Source organism: Ranitomeya variabilis, chromosome 4, assembly GCF_051348905.1.
Source record: "Ranitomeya variabilis isolate aRanVar5 chromosome 4, aRanVar5.hap1, whole genome shotgun sequence".
Taxonomy (NCBI): Eukaryota; Metazoa; Chordata; class Amphibia; order Anura; family Dendrobatidae; genus Ranitomeya; species Ranitomeya variabilis.
Genome location: NC_135235.1, coordinates 401,858,241 through 401,876,418, shown reverse-complemented (window position 1 = coordinate 401,876,418; position 18,178 = coordinate 401,858,241). Strand labels below are relative to the sequence as shown.

General features: G+C 44.2%; 1 protein-coding gene and 1 long non-coding RNA gene across 2 annotated transcripts in view; both read left to right on the top strand.

Annotated features, from left to right (window-relative positions):
* Positions 1-5,121, top strand: part of LOC143764905 (uncharacterized) — a 36,128-nt gene extending 31,007 nt beyond the window's left edge. Inside the window, exons 4-5 of the mRNA XM_077251001.1 lie at positions 1,568-1,691; positions 1,769-5,121. Coding sequence (XP_077107116.1) covers positions 1,568-1,691; positions 1,769-3,735 — 2,091 coding nt within the window. The 3' untranslated portion in view covers positions 3,736-5,121. The remainder of the gene's footprint in view (positions 1-1,567; positions 1,692-1,768) is intronic.
* A 10,601-nt stretch (positions 5,122-15,722) lies between these two features.
* The window catches only part of LOC143764921 (uncharacterized), a 54,507-nt gene continuing 52,051 nt past the window's right edge, over positions 15,723-18,178 (top strand). Inside the window, exon 1 of the long non-coding RNA XR_013213297.1 lies at positions 15,723-15,900. This is a non-coding gene — a long non-coding RNA (uncharacterized LOC143764921). The remainder of the gene's footprint in view (positions 15,901-18,178) is intronic.

The following is an 18,178-nucleotide window of genomic DNA, read 5'->3' as shown; positions in this document are numbered from 1 at the left end:
TATTTAGAGGTTACAGAAAATAAAGATATACTGCATGATGGGACTTTTGTAGTGGACTGAAAGGAGTGATATACTGCGAGATAGGCTTTAAGGGGCCGAGTAGATTGATATACTGCAGGATAGGGTTGTATATAGCTCGGACAGAAAGGAGAGATGTATTGTAGATTGCCCTGTTTAACCCCTTTCCAACAAGTGGCGTAATAGTATGCCCATGTCGGACTCCCCCTGTTTGGTGCTAGCTCTGGCACTGAGCCCACAGCTTTCTGGGCACATGATCGCTTATCAATACAGCTGACATGTGCCCGCAACAGTCACGGACGGAATCGCGATCCACCTGCGGCTGTTAACTAGTTAAATGCCGCTGTCAATCTCTGACAGCGTCGTTTAACTTGTGCTTACAGGAAACACGTCATTAATCCTGCTCATCGGTGACCCCATCACATAATCGCAGGTCACTGATGGGTCGGCATGACAACCACAAGTCTGCAGCAGACCTCTATTGTTGTCATTGCCGGATTACTATGAGCGCCACCCAGTGGTCGGCTCTCATAACAAGTGTGCGTTTTTTCTGCAAATAGGCGATCTGTCATCGCCTGTGTGTAGCAGAAGGCGATCAAAGTACTGCAACTTCTAGTCTCCCATGGAGACTATTGAAGCATGCAAAAAGTAAAAAGAAAAAACTTTTTTTTATTTATATATAAGTTCAAATTTTTAGTATTTGGTGAGCGTGGTAAAAAATCTAAAACAACTGTGGAATTTCACCTTTTTTTTTTTTTTTTTTGCAATATCACAGCACTCAGAATTGTTGTAAAAGTAAAACTTGTCCCACAAAAAAACAAGCCCTCACATGGCCATATTAAAAATAAAAAAGTTATGGCTCTGGGAAGAAGGGGAGCAAAAAACGGAAATTCAAAAACTGAAATACCCCTGGTCGTTAGAGGGAGCTAAAAAAATAAATATATAGCACTATGGAGCTCTGTGTACATCGGCTGAGATTAATTGAAATATGTTTGTCTGCTGCTGAGATACCAATGATGTGATGCTGCAAATGTTGCTCTATTGAAACATATCACAAAGCATTACCTTCTGCTATGTGCATTAACAAAGCAGCATTTGTAATTTCACAAACCTGATCTGTCAGCAGGCAACAAACACAGCTCCTCACTACCGTTGTGGGGGATTGCAGGACAGTTGAGCTCTGCTAAGACCAGCTGATGATGTAAAACTATGCTGCAGTTATGTGGTTGTATAGGACAGAAGATAAAATTGGCCCAACAGGATACTGTACAGGAGCAGACAATTCCCAGAAGCATAATGTGAATTCTATGCTTAGTTTAGCTTGATGATAGCGCAGAAAGGTGGGGCTAGTCAGACGTACACACAAGAGGGAGTGTGGGCATCTGCAGCACTGAGGAGAAGCAGTGTAGTTCTAACAGTCTAAAAATAGGACCTCACATTTTCCCCTAATATCTGCAATGGGAAGAGACTTAGGACAGCACTTTACTTTGGCCTATTGTCTTCTTGTGTGACTTTAGGGATAATACATCTGTATCATTGTGTGTGTCAGGTTCCTATAAGATGTCAGGATGTCGCTGTCTATTTCTCCATCGAGGAGTGGGACTATATAGAACGACACAAGGATCTGCACGATGGTGTCATCTTGGAAAACAGCCAGTCCTTTACATCAAAAGGTATGAGCTATACTAATCACCACAAAGTATAATGGAGAAACTGAAGTTTTTAAAATATATAACTGTACTTTTTTCAGGTTTACCTAAGGGTAGAACAAATGAATATCCACCAATGCAGATTAAGGAGGAACCATTCTTGTGTGTTGGTGAAAACCTTACAGGGTCTGACATTTATATAACAACAGATACACAAATCTTTCCTTATTCTCATATTAAGGAGGAAAAGGCTTCATCTGATAAAGGAAACATGGAAGATCTCAACAGCTTTACACCCATAAGTCATAAACAACTATATTCTAATAATATGAAAGACAAATCAAACTCTCAACAAGAGAAAGGTATCACAGACCCCATCATTTATACACACACAAATCGTACACAATATCTCTCTGTCCATATAATGGAGGAAACCACATCATGTGATCAACAAAATTTCACAGTCAATAATGTTCATAGATCATCAGATCATACACAACAATATAGTTCTGATAATAATGAAGAGCTAGCCTCACAGAAGATGCAGTTGACAGTTCCTAACATGTGTATGCTCACAGATGATACAAGAGATTCACCTATACTTGTCAAGGATGAGTCTTTTTCATGTGATAGTGGAAATTCTACAGCCATCAACATTTATACACCCTCAGCTTGTACACATCAGTATCCGTCTGCGCATAGTATAAATGAACCATTCACATGTGAAAGAAGAAATCTGTCAGCCACATGTCACTCCGGAGATCTCAGAGATGCTGCCATTTATTCATCCATGGATCAACTAGTCTCATTTAGTAAAGAAAACCTATATAACAAATATGGACATATCTTCACAGAACATACGTATACACATCTCAATAGGCATGAATTGAATTTAAGAGCTGAAAGCTTTCTAGAAGACTTTATGAATTCCTTGCCCAACGTGGTTAGGTCTTCAGCCTCAATAGATGGATTATCTGCAGAATCAGGACTCTCAGAACTACAGTATGTTTCCAATCATATTACTTCTCCAGACTGGTCTCCAGCTAAGGCAAAGAGACATAATGTATTCTTATCAAAATGTGTAGAATATGAAAAAAATTTCTGCAAGGTATCACGTGCCAGGATCTGTGGGAACCATCTTACTGAATGGTCCTTTAACTGCTCTGAATGTCAGAATTGCCTAAACACTACCCTAAAGCTCATAAGACAAAATCTGAAAGATCAAGAAGTTAAGGATAAGTCTGTTAAAAAGATTTCATCGTTTGCTAAACGGCAGACAGAGAAAAAGGAATTTGCATGCCCTGATTGTGGCAAACATTTTCCCAATAAACGTTACTTTCTTATACACAAGAGAGTCCACTCTGAAGAGAACCCTTTTCATTGTCCAGCCTGTTATCAAAGTTTTGAAAATCTTAAAAGTTTTGTGGCTCATCAGAAGAATCCTGCCTGTGAGAGGCCATTTTCCTGCTCTGAATGTGGGAAGCGGTTTAAAAGTAGATACAATTTAGAGTATCACAAAAAAATTCATACTGAAAATAAAAAATATTTATGCCCAATATGTGGGAAAAGTTTTCGGAAGCAATCTTGTTTCATGGTCCATGAAAGGACTCACACTGGGGAAAAACCATATGCATGTCATGAATGTGGACGTTGCTTCAGCCAGAATGCATCACTGATTTCTCACCAGCGACTACATACTGGGGAAAAGCCATTCACATGTCTTGAGTGTGGACGAAACTTTACACAACGGATCAGCCTTGTGGTACATCAGAGGGTTCACTCTGGAGACAGACCTTACAAATGTCAAGAGTGCGGGAAAGGATTTACCCAACGTATTGGCCTGGTCCAGCATCAGAGAATACACACTGGGGAGAAACCGTTTACTTGTTCAGAGTGTGGAAAGTCATTTACGCTTCATGATAGTCTAGTGAAACACCTGAGGACCCATACTGGGGAGAAACCATACATCTGTTCAGAATGTGGGAAACGCTTCTGCCAGAGTTCACAGCTAACGGCCCATAAACGTTTTCACCATGCCACCCAACATAGCACTGAAGAAAATGTGTAGCCTTATTTTCAAAATATGACGTAAAGAAAGAACAGATTAAGTGGATGGACGAATAATTCATTTATTTTTATCTTATTTATTTATTTATTATTATATTACAAAAGATTATTTAAGGAAAATATAGTAACGAGAAGTGATGGCACCCGAAGTTAGAAAGTGTATATGCCTTAGAAATGAATATAAGATTTGAATGAATGGACACTATAGATAAAAATGATCATTCATAAAAATTGCCTTTTTGAGTCTCAGCAGGACGTACAATAGACCAGTCAATCAATCCTCTACCTATTTAGAATAAACTAATGATTTCACATGTAAAGCAAGACGATTCTTTTACTTCTAGACTAGTCTATAGTGTAGATAATTCAGACAGTAGATGTCAGCATCTAGGCACTTTTGATAGCAATGTCTCTAACATTTTGAATATTATGATACTTTAATTATTTAGTGAAAAATAAAAATTGTTTGTCACGTTAGTATGCTTATAGAGATGCTGAGTGGCAGGACAGAAAAGCTCTTTAGAGGATATGCTTTAAGCACTTATTGTCACTAACACAAAGATACTTACAATTAAAGTGTAATACGAAATAAGTGTATACTTATTAGTAATTAGGTATATAGTGTACCTGTTCATGCTTGAATTAATCAAAAACTCTGATTATAAACTTTGAGCTGGTAATAAATTAACAAGTAGGTGCTATAAATTTACATAACAGGTAGATAAACAGTCATTTCTGTGAAGTAAATAACCTACCCTGTATTTGCAATGTTCCGGTGTGATGGCATGCAGCCTTTAGGAGAAGCTGATTTGTCAGTACGAACCTAACATGACAAATGGGACATGTGGTGAGGATCGATGGATACACGTGTAGAGCCAGGGATGCTCCGGCCAGTAGCATGCCTGGATACAAGGCTGACAGTGCTGGAGACAGCGTGTTACATCACAAGGGTACGGAGTGTCAAAAAGACCAAAAAGCTAACTGATACGTTTCAGGGGATACAGTTTCCTTCCTCAGGGTATCTGTGCAGGATAGCACCGAGCGTTATTAAATGATTCATGAATCATTTAATGTATATTTCCATTTAGTGCAGTGTCATATTTACTGTATATTTCTTTGTTCAGGTTCCTTTCATTTAGGTGACTATCATTGTGCAATAAAAATCACCTCTTTTATAGGTCTGTATCGTTCTGACTATTTTTAATTTATTTATTAATAAAAAAATAAAAAATTTTGATTTGTGTTCCCATGTTCTGAAACCCTGAAGTTTATTCTTATGTTATGAAATAGGTAGAGTGAGTTAAGGCCCCCATACATATTAGACTAATACTGGCCGAGATCGATGGGTTTGGCTGACACACTAATGTGCATGGGGAGGCAGACATATGGTCGGGGAAGATGTCGATAGGGCATGTCCAATAACTTGAGAACAACCTACTCATAAAATGCAGTCATAAGGGTATGTGTCCACGTTCAGGAAACGCTGCGTTTTTGACGCAGCGCTGAGCCGCAGCGTCAAAAACGCAGCGTCCAGATGTTAGGGTACCGTCACACAGTACCATTTTAATCGCTACGACGGCACGATCCGTGACGTCGCAGCGATCGTATGATTATCGCTCCAGCGTCGTAGACTGCGGTCACACGTTGCAATCACGGCGCTGGAGCGATGCCGAAGTCCCCGGGTAACCAGGGTAAACATCGGGTTGCTAAGCGCAGGGCCGCGCTTAGTAACCGATGTTTACCGTGGTTACCAGCGTAAAAGTAAAAAAAAACAAACCGTACATGCTCACCATCTGATGTCCGTCCGGTCCCTTGCCGTCCGCTTCCTGCTCTGACAGATCCGGCCGTACAGTGAGAGCAGAGTGCAGCGGTGACGTCACCGCTGTGATCTGCTCTCACTTTCCGGCCGGCAGACAGTCAGAGCGGGAAGCGGACGGCAAGGGACCGGACGGACATCAGATGGTGAGCATGTACGGTTTGTTTTTTTTTACTTTTACGCTGGTAACCACGGTAAACATCGGGTTACTAAGCGCGGCCCTGCGCTTAGTTACCCGATGTTTACCCTGGTTACAAGCGAACACATCGCTGGATCGCTGTCACACACAACGATCCAGCGATGTCAGAGGGTGATCAAGCGACGAAAGAAAGTTCCAAACGATCTGCTACGACGTACGATTCTCAGCAGGGTCCCTGATCGCTGCTGCGTGTCAGACACTGCGATATCGTAACGATATCGCTAGAACGTCACGAATCGTACCGTCGTAGCGATCAAAATTGCACTGTGTGACGGTACCCTTACAGCATAGTGGAGGGGATTTAATGAAATCCCGTCTCCACTGTGCATTAAAAAACGCATGCGTTTTTCCCGCAAAAACGCACATGTGTTGGGTTTTTTCAGAACGCAGCATGTTGCTACAATGAGCAAAACACGCAGGAACACCGCAGGTGACCTGCCAGTGACCTCAGGTGCATGCAGGTAAAATCCTGACCAAAGCCTGAAGCAAACCTGAACGTGGACACATACCCTAAGTCCGGATAAATACAAATTACAGAAAATCTTTATTAAGTACAACAGGTAAAACACAGCAGACAATGAGGTTCTCCGTGCCATACTCAACACGTACAAAAAGGACAGGAGTGGGTGTGTACATTTATATAGATACCACCGACATAAGTAAAGACCGTATATAGTGCATATCAATGGATCAATACAGCTGTTTGTATATTAATGCTAACTAGTCATTCTCAGTAATTAGAACGAATATATCCAATATACATACCGGTCGCTGTAAAAGCACAAGTGTCCAGACACCCCACACCCGTCTACCCCGACGCGCGTTTCGGCGAATGCCTTTCTCAAGGGGTGTGCAGACGTAATACCGGGTCAGATATATATACACAAAGAAGGCCGGAAATCATTGCACATACCCTCCACAATGTCATAATCCGTAATCGGCAATACGCATGGTCGCACACCACCGGAAATACACGGGCCCATGTAGTCCAGGGTCGGTAGCACCGCGAATGCCGGAAATGACATACGGAGGGCATGGCGCGGTCAGCATAAAACATCTAGGCATGCGCAGATCGTTCTGCGCAGCCATCTTACTGAAGCCCATGTCTGATAACTGACTGATGATCACATTGTTCTTTTGGAGATAAGCTGCCGGCCAACATGTCAGCAGGTAACTGTCTCATACACAGGAGCACTTGAGCATTGGAGTCTTGCTGGGTATGGGAGAGTGGTCTGAAATGTCTGTCGCTGAACAATCGGCCGAGGCATCGTTCAGCCAATGTGTATGGGGGCCTTTGCACAGCATGAAAATAAGCAAGTTTCTAGTTGACTTGCTTTTTCTATCTGCTGTTCTCTTTTGCTGTGAGAGCTTTTGTCTTACTGTCACACTGGGAGACAGAGAAGCTAGGTGAACAACGGCAAGAGGGAGGGGGAGCCCAAACACTAGGAAAGGGGGAGTGGAGACGCCTATGCAGATCTGACAAAACCCTGTCTACCCTAAATAGGTTCCGCACCTATCGCCGATCAGGAACCTTATTCCTAACTTCCCCTAGCAATAAGCCCTGGATAGGGAGCGGACAGGGTGTCACTAGTCAGCCCCCGCTACCACTAAAGATAAACGAGGGAATACATTTAGCTTAAGACTACATGAGAGCTCATGCCAGCACTCCTCCAAGAGGCTCCAAGAAGAAACTAATTGACGTCTAGCACTTCCAACAGACTGAGGTCAATAGAGATAACACCAGCACCTTGCTGAAGGGATTCGGGGTATTTAAACATCCAGCAAGGGTGTGTCAAGCAACAAGGTGTAAGTCCTAAAGGGAGAAGGATATCACTCCCTACAGAGATGAAAATCAAGAAGGAGCTTGCAAAGCCAAGCACAATGACCTTCTACAGCTAAATCCAAAATGACTGTTGCACCTGGCACACCCGTGACACATTGTTTAATGCTGATTACCAATGCACAATGACTACATTCCAAGCTGAGGAGTTGACTCCAGTTCTCAGCCACTTCTCTTCAGTCTATTACTTTGTATACAGTAGCAGAAGAAGAAATAAAACCCTAAAAAAAAGACTTCCCATCAGCAGCTGTGCCCCTGAGCTGGTGGTGATATAATGGGGAAAATAAGTATTTGATACAATGCCAGTTTTGCAAGTTTTCTCACCTCTGTAATTTTTATTGTAGGTACACTTAAACTGTGAGAGAAAAATCTTAAAAAAAAACAAAATCACATTGTATGATTTTTATATAATTCATTTGCATTTTATTGCATGAAATAAGTATTTGATCACCTACCAACCAGCCAGAATTCTGGCTCTCACAGACTGTTAGTTTTTCTTTAAGAAGCCCTCCTATTCTGCACTCATTACCTGTATTAATTGCACCTGTTTGAACTTGTTACCTGTAAAAAGACACGTTACCACACAATCAAACTCCAACCTTGCCACCATGGCCAAGACCAAAGAGCTGTCTACCAGGGACAGAATTGCAGACCTGTACGAGGCTGGGATGTATTACAAGACTATGTGAGCAGCTTGGTGAGAAGGCAACAACTGTTGGCACAATTATTAGAAAATGGAAAAAAAAAGATGACTGTCAATCTTCCACGGTCTGGGGCTCTATCAAGATCTGGCCTTGGAGGGGTAAGGATTCTGAGAAAAGTCAGGAATCAGGCCAGAACTACACAGAAGGACTTGGTCAATGACCTGAATAGAGCTGGGACCACAGTCTCAAATATTACTGTTAGCTACACACTACGCCATCATTAAAATCCTGCAGGGCATGCAAGGTCTGTTTGAAGTTTGACAATGACCATCTGGATGATCTAGAGGAGGCATGGGAGAAGTTCAGATGAGACAAAAATATAACTTTGATATCAACTCCACTCGTCATGTTTGGAGGAAGAAGAAAGATAAGCACAACCCAATGAACACTGTCCCAACCCTGAAGCATGGTGGGGCAAACATACTTTCGAGTTACTTTTTTGCAAAAAGGGACAGGGCAAGGGCTGACGGATAGTGTCATGTATCACGAGATATTGGCCAACAACCTCCTTCCCTCAAGAAGAGCATTGAAGATTGGTCATGGCTGGGTCTTTCAGCATGACAATGACCCGAAACACACAGCCCGGGCAAGTAAGGAGTGGTTCTGTAAGAAGCATTGCAAGGTCCTGGAGTGGCCTAGCCAGTCTCCAAAACCCATTTGAAAATATTTAGAGGGAGCTAAAGCTCAATATTGCCCAGCAACAGTACCAAACCTGAATGATCTAATGAAGATCTGTATGGAGGAGTGGGCCAAAATCCCTGCTGCAGTGTGTACAAACTTGGTCAAGAACTACAGGAAACATCTGACCTCTGTAAATGCAAACAAAGGTTTCTGTATCAAATATTAATTTCTGTTTTTCTATTGTATCAAATACTTCTTTCATGCAATAACATGCAAATTAACTATGTAAAAATCATACAATGTCTTTTTTTAAGATTCTATCATAGTTGAAGTATACCTACAATAAAAAATTGACAGACCTCTATATTCTTTTTAGGTGGATAAACTTGCAAAATCGGCAGTGTATCAAATACTTATTCTCCCCACTGTATATGTGTATATATATACACTGTTCAAAAAAATAAAGGGAACACTTAACAGAATATAACTCCCAAGTAAATCAAACTTCTGTGAAATCAAACTGTCCACTTAGGAAGCAACACTGGTTGACAATCAATTTCATGCGCTGTTGTGCAAATGGAATAGACAACAGATGGAAATTATTGGCAATTATCAAGACACACTCAATAAAGGAGTGGTTCTGCAGGTGGGGATCACAGACCACATCTCAGTACCAATGCTTTCTGGCTGATGTTTTGGTCACTTTTGAATGCTGGTTGTGCTTTCACACTTGTGGTAGCATGAGACGGACTCTACAACCCACACAAGAGGCTCAGGTAGTGCAGCTCATAAAGGATGGCACATCAATGCGAGCTGTGGCAAGAAGGTTTACTGTGTGTGTCTGTCAGTGTAGTGTCCAGAGGCTGGAGGCGCTACCAGGAGACAGGCCAGTACACCAGGAGATGTGGAGGGGGCCGTAGGAGGGCAACAACCCAGCAGCAGGACTGCTACCTCAGCCTTTGTGCAAGGAGGAACAGGAGGAGCACTGCCAGAGCCCTCCAAAATGACCTCCAACAGGCCACAAATGTGCATGTGTCTGCACAAACGATTAGAAACCGACTCCATGAGGAAGGTCTAAGTGCCCGATGTCCACAAATGGGGTTGTGTTCACAGCCCAACACCATGCAGGACGCTTGGCATTTGCCACAGAACATCAGGATTGGCAAATTCGCCACTGGCGCCCTGTGCTCATAGATGAAAGCAGGTTCACACTGAGCACATGTGACAGACTTGGCAGAGTCTGGAGACGCCGTGGAGAGCGATCTGCTGCCTTAAACATCCTTCAGCATGACCGGTTTGGCAGTGGGTCAGTAATGGTGTGGGGTAGCATTTCTTTGGAGGGCCGCACAGCCCTCTATGTGCTCACCAAAGGTAGCCTGACTTCCATTAGGTACCGAGATGAGATCCTCAGATCCCTTGTGAGACCATATGCTGGTGTCTTTGGCCCTGGGTTCCTCCTAATGCAGGACAATGCCAGACCTCATGTGGCTGGAGTGTGTCAGCAGTTCCAGCAAGATGAAGGCATTGAAGCTAAGGACTGGCCCGCCCATTCCCCAGACCTGAATCCGATTGCACACATCTGGGACATCATGTCTCGCACCATCCACTAACGTCACGTTGCACCACAGACTGTCCAGGAGTTGGCGGATGCATTAGTCCAGGTCTGGCAGGAGATCCCTCAGGAGACCAACCGCCACCTCATCAGGAGCATGCCCAGGCATTATAGTGAGGTCATACACGTGGAGGCCACACACTACTGAGCATCATTTCCTTGTCTTGAGGCATTTCCTCTGAGTTGGATCAGCCTGTTACTTCATTTTCCACTTTAATTTTGAGCATCATTCCAACTCCAGACCTCCGTGGGACATTAGTTGTGATTTACGTTGATAATTTTTAGGTTTTATTGTTCACAACACATTCCACTATGTAATGAATAAAGATTTACAACTGGAATATTTCATTCAGTAATATCTAGGATGTGGGATTTTTGTGTTCCCTTTATTATTTTGAGCAAAATTTATATATATATATATATATATATATATATATATATATATCTGTCCACAAAAAAAACCCTGTCAAAATCCAAGAAGAAATGTATATGATGTCCTTGTCCAACAAAGAACGAACCTTCAGATGATAAATGGCAGTCAATTGGCAGTGCAGTTAAAACCACAAACCATCTATGTATCTCATAGTCATGTTGCTATGGACATGGACTATAATATATATATACTGGGATATATACTTGGTCTGGGACAACTCATAAAGTCCCATGCATTCCAGTACCACCTTTATGCTGATGACACTCAGATCTACCTTCCTGACCCAGACGTCACCTCTCTGCTGTCCAGAATCCCGGAGTGTCTATCAGCCATATCCTCCTTCTTCTCCTCTCGCTTCCTCAAACTCATTGTAGACAAATCTGAGCTCACCATCTTTCCTCCATCTCATAGATCTTTCATACCTGACCTATCTATCGCAATTAACGACATCACGCTTTCCCCCGTACCGGAAGTCCGTTGCCTCGGAGTAACCCTTGACTCTGCCCTGTCCTTCAAACTGCACATCCAAACTCTTTCCACCTCCTGTCGCCTCCATCTCAAAACTATCTCCAGAATCCGTCCTTTCCTCAACCGTCAATCTACTAAAATGCTTGTGCATGCCCTCATCATCTCCCGCCTTGGCTACTGCAACATCCTTTTCTGTGGCTTCCCTGCTAACACCCTTGCATCTCTCCAGTCCATCCTTAACTCTGCTGCCCGACTAATTCATCTCTCTCCTCGCTACTCCTCTGCTTTCCCTCTCTGCAAATCTCTTCACTGGCCCCCATTCCCTCAGGGTATCCAGTTCAAATTACTAATACTGACCTACGTACAAAGCCATCCATAACCTGTCTCTGTCTATCAACCACATTCGATCCTTCAGATGGAACCTGAAAACCCACCTCTTCAGGAAAGCCTACAGCCTGCACTGACCCTCCTGCCTCCTCACCACTACTGAAGCTACCGCCTCACCAACACCGGAGCTCCTACAACCCTCAACCTATTGTCTCCATCCCCACCATCATGTAGAATGTAAGCCCGCAAGGGCAGGGTCATTACCCCTCTGTATCAGTCTGTAATTAGTTTGCTTACTGTAAGTGATATCTGTAATTTGTATGTAACCCCTTCTCATGTAATACATGGAATCAATGGTGCTATATAAATAAATAATAATATACCCTATACGGCCTGAACATTTGTGAACTTAGCTTAATGGCATCTTCTTCCGACACATTTCCCCCCTCTTTTGGTCATTCAGGGTTTTATCAGGGAATTCCTTCAATCAGGACAAGAAAAGGAGACCATAAGCCATACTGTAATTAAGAAAACACCTCACAGGCCCAGGCAATTTGCCCCCACATAGCCCCCTACATCCAATATGAGCCTCCACAAAGCCTTGTACATACAGTATGAATCCACATACAGCCCCTTACATACAAAATGAGTCCCCACATAGCTGCCTATATATAGTATAAGCCAAGCCCCACATAGCTCCCTACATACGCTATGACCCCCCATATAGCCTATATACAGTATCAGCCCCCACATAGCCTCCTATATACATAGTGAGCTCCTATATACAGTACGAGCACCCACATAGCCTCCTATATGCAATAAGAGCTCCCACTTACACTCCTATATGCATTATGAGCCTCTGTATAGCCTACTATATGCAGTATGAGCCCCCACATAGCCTCCTATATGAAGTATCAGCTTACACATAGCCAGCTGTATACAGTATGAGACCCCAAGTAGCCTCCTATATACAGTATGAGCTTGCACATAGCCTCCTATATACAATGAGCCCCCATATAGCCTCATATATACAGTATGAGCCCCCACATAGCTTCCTATAAAAATTATAAGCCCCTATGTAGCATACTATATGAAATATGAGCCACCACATGCTAGGTCACTCAGCACTGAGCTCACAGAAAAGTCACTACTTCTAACTCTTCCTTGTCCTCTTCCATCAGGCTACCTTCGGTTGTCTCTCTGTTGACAATTTCTCCTATTGTCTTTATTACCCAGAGAGCAGTCGTTCCATTTATCTTCCTTTTGGAAGCCTTCTCAATGTATAGTAACATTCAGCAGTAGATCTGCTGAGCAAAATAAGCCCAGGCTTCCATCACAGGGCCACCCACCTCTGTGATACATACCGCCCATTAATCACAAGGCCACTCGCCATACCACAGTATGGACAGTGCATAGTACCTCTTCTCCTATTCTGTACGTATGGACAGTTCACAGTGCTACTTCTCCCATTCTGACGTATGGACAGTGCACAGTACCACTTCTCCCATTCTGTATGTATGGACAGTGCACAGTACCACTTCTCCCATTCTGTATGCATGGATAGTGCACAGTACCACTTCTCCCATTCTGTATGCATGGATAGTGCACAGTACCACTTCTCCCATTCTGTATGCATGGACAGTGCACAGTACCACTTCTCCCATTCTGTATGCATGGACAGTGCACAGTACCACTTCTCCCATTCAGTATGCATGGATAGCGCACAGTAGCACTTCTCCCATTCTGTATGCATGGACAGTGCACAGTACCACTTCTCCCATTCAGTATGCATGGATAGCGCACAGTAGCACTTCTCCCATTCTGTATGCATGGACAGTGCACAGTACCACTTCTCCCATTCAGTATGCATGGATAGTGCACAGTACCACTTCTCCAATTCTGTATGCATGGACAGTGCGCAGTACCACTTCTCCTATTCTGTATGCCTGGATAGTGTACAGTACCAAACACTGTAAAGTAACACACTGGCGCTATATACTGGCCCGAACCTTCAGCTGCAAACACCTTGGCACGTAGTGTGCAACCCTGCCAACCAATATTAAAATTAGAATACAATCAACAAACAGGTGCTGCGCTAGCAGGAGGAACTGTGACTAGGAATACATCTCAGTCACCTACCTCACTGTTGTGAACTGACGTGTCCACTTGGGACAATGGGCTGCTGTAGACCGTCCTCTGTTATCTTGGAAGATCTGTGATTAGAACAGTGCAGCCACGCATGCGTTGCACTACCATCCGGGGAGCGTCCCTTGAGAAAGAGGGTCGGCACCCTCGAAACGCGTCGGGATTGGCCCCTGTTAGTGTCCGTCATACGGACTGGTGACGTCACCTAGTAGCCACGCCCCCCGCTCACCACGCTACTGCACGGCGGCGCTATCGGCCGCAGCTGCCTGCCGGTTACCACAGCGGCGAGATTGGTGGGGTTCTCAGCACTACGGGAGGACGCTCCCCGGATGGTAGTGCAACGCATGCGTGGCTGCACTGTTCTAATCACAGATCTTCCAAGATAACAGAGGACGGTCTACAGCAGCCCATTGTCCCAAGTGGACACGTCAGTTCACAACAGTGAGGTAGGTGACTGAGATGTATTCCTAGTCACAGTTCCTCCTGCTAGCGCAGCACCTGTTTGTTGAGTGTACAGTACCACTTCACCCATTCTGTATGCATGGACAGTGCACAGTACCACTTCTCCCATTCAGTATGCATGGATAGTGCACAGTACCACTTCTCCCATTCAGTATGCATGGATTGTGTACAGTACCACTTCTCCCATTCAGTATGCATGGATAGTGCACAGTACCACTTCTCCCATTCAGAATGCATGGATAGTGCACAGTACCACTTCTCCCATTCAGTATGCATGGATAGTGCACAGTACAACTTCCTTCAGGCTGTACATATGGACAATTCACAGTACCACTTCCTTCAGGCTGTATATATGGACAGTGCACAGTACCACTTCCTTCAGGCTGTATATATGGACAATTCACAGTACCACTTCCTTCAGGCTGTATATATGGACAATTCACAGTACCACTTCCTTCAGGCTGTATATATGGACAGTGCACAGTACCACTTCCTTCAGGCTGTATATATGGACAGTGCACAGTACCACTTCCTTCAGGCTGTATATATGGACAGTGCACAGTACCACTTCCTTCAGGCTGTATATATGGACAGTGCACAGTACCACTTCCTTCAGGCTGTATATATGGACAGTGCACAGTACCACTTCCTTCAGGCTGTATATATGGACAGTGCACAGTACCACTTCCTTCAGGCTGTATATATGGACAGTGCACAGTACCATTTCCATCAGGCCGTATATATGGACAGTGCACAGTACCACTTCCTTCAGGCTGTATATATGGACAATTCACAGTACCACTTCCTTCAGGCTGTATATATGGACAGTGCACAGTACCACTTCCTTCAGGCTGTATATATGGACAATTCACAGTACCACTTCCTTCAGGCTGTATATATGGACAATTCACAGTACCACTTCCTTCAGGCTGTATATATGGACAGTGCACAGTACCATTTCCATCAGGCTGTATATATGGACAGTGCACAGTACCATTTCCATCAGGCCGTATATATGGACAGTGCACAGTACCATTTCCATCAGGCCGTATATATGGACAGTGCACAGTACCACTTCCTTCAGGCTGTATATATGGACAGTGCACAGTACCATTTCCATCAGGCCGTATATATGGACAGCATGCGCACAATACCACCCATCTGCCAGTATATAACAGCAGGGCTAAGTACAACGTCCCTCATTCTGGAACTGGGGGTTGCACAGTATAACTACCCTCACCCCATCTGGCAGTATCACATCTGGCTGTCTGCACAGCACAATGTCCCACCCTCTTGGATATTTGCACAGTATCCCTCCTCTGGCTCAGTACTCAGTATATAGAGACAGTGGGCATTCTCAGCACATGACTCAGACTACACCCACCCCGTGTGCCCCCTCTGCTCTCTCCCTGTGCACAGGCCACTCTTTATCCTCCACACCCTCATCCTGCTTCGGCTCCAGAAACAAGTGACATGGGGATGTGTTTGCAACACCAGGGAGGAACGGTGACTGAGAGGGTCCCTGCAGCCCGCCATCCTGTGAGTAGCCCAATTGTGTGTGCCGTACTGATGTCATATGTAAAATTCTCCAACTTCTCCATGTAACTAGACTAATTGTTCTTGGAAAGCTTGGTGACATGAATAATCTACTACCAGTAGGGCTTGAAGAAGGGGGCACCAAATATAATGTACCCCCCCCCCCCCCGGCGTTTGTAACTAAAAGAGCCACCTTGCGCAGCACTAATGACAGCCCTCCCCCGTCCATAATAATAAAAATTATAGGGGGTCTCATGGCCTCACAGGTCCTGAGTAGGGTTGAGCGAAACGGGTCGTTCATTTTCATAAGTCGCCGACTTTTGGCAAAGTCGGCGTCTCATGAAACCCGATCCGATCCCAGTGTGGGTCGGCCACGTGGAACGCGAACTTGGCGCCAAAGTCGCGTTTCGAATGACGCCTTCCCCGCCATTTTTTTGAGCCAATTAATTGTGGGCAGCGTGATGACATAGGTTCCGGCTCCTGCGGCATCATAGTGCTATGTTACGTTTTCGGACGTAGTAATTTCCGGAGTCAAAAAATAACATATGCCTCGCACGGAGGAGAGAGAGAGAGAGAGAGAGAGAGAGAGAGAGAGAGAGAATAAAAAAAATAATTTCATTGACATACATTGGGTTTCGTGTTCCAGGTCCGGAACCCGACTTTACAGTAGAATCGGCCGATTCCATACGATCCGAGAAGGTCGGGTTTCACAAAACCCACCTCGATCCTAAAAAAGCTAAGGTCGCTCAACCCTAGTCCTGAGGGAAAGTTTGGTATGTTTATTTTAACGGTGGCTTTAGGATCATTGGTAAGTCAGGTTAGCTTTGGCAATATTGCCAAGGGCGGTTTGAACTGGTTTATTTACAGTTTGTTGGCGCCTAAAATAACGGCGCTTCATTGGCTGTGGTGGCGATTGGCGGGCGTTTGAGAGGTTATAAAAAGCCCTGTTGTTTGAATTTTACCTCATTTGACGGTTGGACTGAAGAAACTGAAGATCCCGATCTCCCCCCCCCCCTTTTCTTTTTTTGTTGTTCTTATTTATTTATTTATTTTGGTGTATGTATTATCCTGTCGTGATCATTTGTTTTGCGAGGAAAATCGCCCTTATGGGTGGATTGGGTTTATGGTGGTTAAACTTCCGGTTATGTAAGAGTTAGTTTTAAGGTTAAAAGGTGTGTTATTGAATTTTCAAGTAACTCAAAAATAAATGACATGGCCATTCATTCCATCTATTGTCTGTTGTGTCTTTTTATTGTATGAATGGGCCTTGTGTGGCCATGCTGCATTCTGACAAGGTGGCTCTTTTAGTTCGGGTCCCTGGCACTGCTGAAATAATTGTTTTTGAAATTTGTTCCTCATACCTAGAAATCGCCAGGGGGGCAGGTCTTTCCCCCCTAATCCAGACGCCTTACAGCCGTCACTCATGGCCTCTGCACTCCGGGTGCCGCCTCCTCTTCCTTCATTAGCGTCCCCAGCGCCTGCACTGTAAGTTCGAAGGGCAGCGCAACTGCACATGCCCGGAAAAAAAATAACAGCACAGGCGCCGGGAATGCTAATGAAGGAAGAGGAGGCGGCGCCCGGCACGCAGACCTGCCCCCGTGGCGATATTGAGGTATGAGGGACAAATTTCAAAAACGATTATTTAAGCAGTGCCAGGGACTAGAACTAAAAGAGCCACCTTGTCAGAATACTTTAAGCAACGTTTCAGAGTTGGTGGGAGGAGGTTAGCTGTTATGGTGTTAAAAAAAGCTCAGTATGATCTTTCTGTGTCTCTATCTGCCTGTTTTCTCACTCTGCTCCTGGCACCTCCTTCTCCCTCTCATCTCCATAGTGTATTTTAGCAGGTGTATCCTGACATGTCACTGTGCTGGGAGACTGTCTTGTCTTGAACAAGAAAGAGTTGAGCTCTTTTTCTCTAGTGTGGATGGTTAGTTCAGGAGGCAGGTGGGTGGAGAAGAATTGGCTCATAAGTTTAGAAGGAAATAGATTTATCTGATCATATATTGGCCTGCATCATTGAATTATGCATAGTGTGTTGAAAGTACAGTTCCAATTTAAAGCTTCACTCCAGCGTTTTGTGGTGTCACTAATTTAAGTTCCCTACTCTTAGTATTGCTCTTACCAGCCGGTGTCTTTATGTGTTTTCGGCGCCGCTCCTGTCGGTCTTCTACAGGTTGTGACCTGCCGGAACACTCCAGTGTTTGCTGGGTGATCCTGAGGTTACTTCCAAATATAAGTCTATGAAAGCCAAAATGAGGCCTGAACTGGGCCCTCATAGACT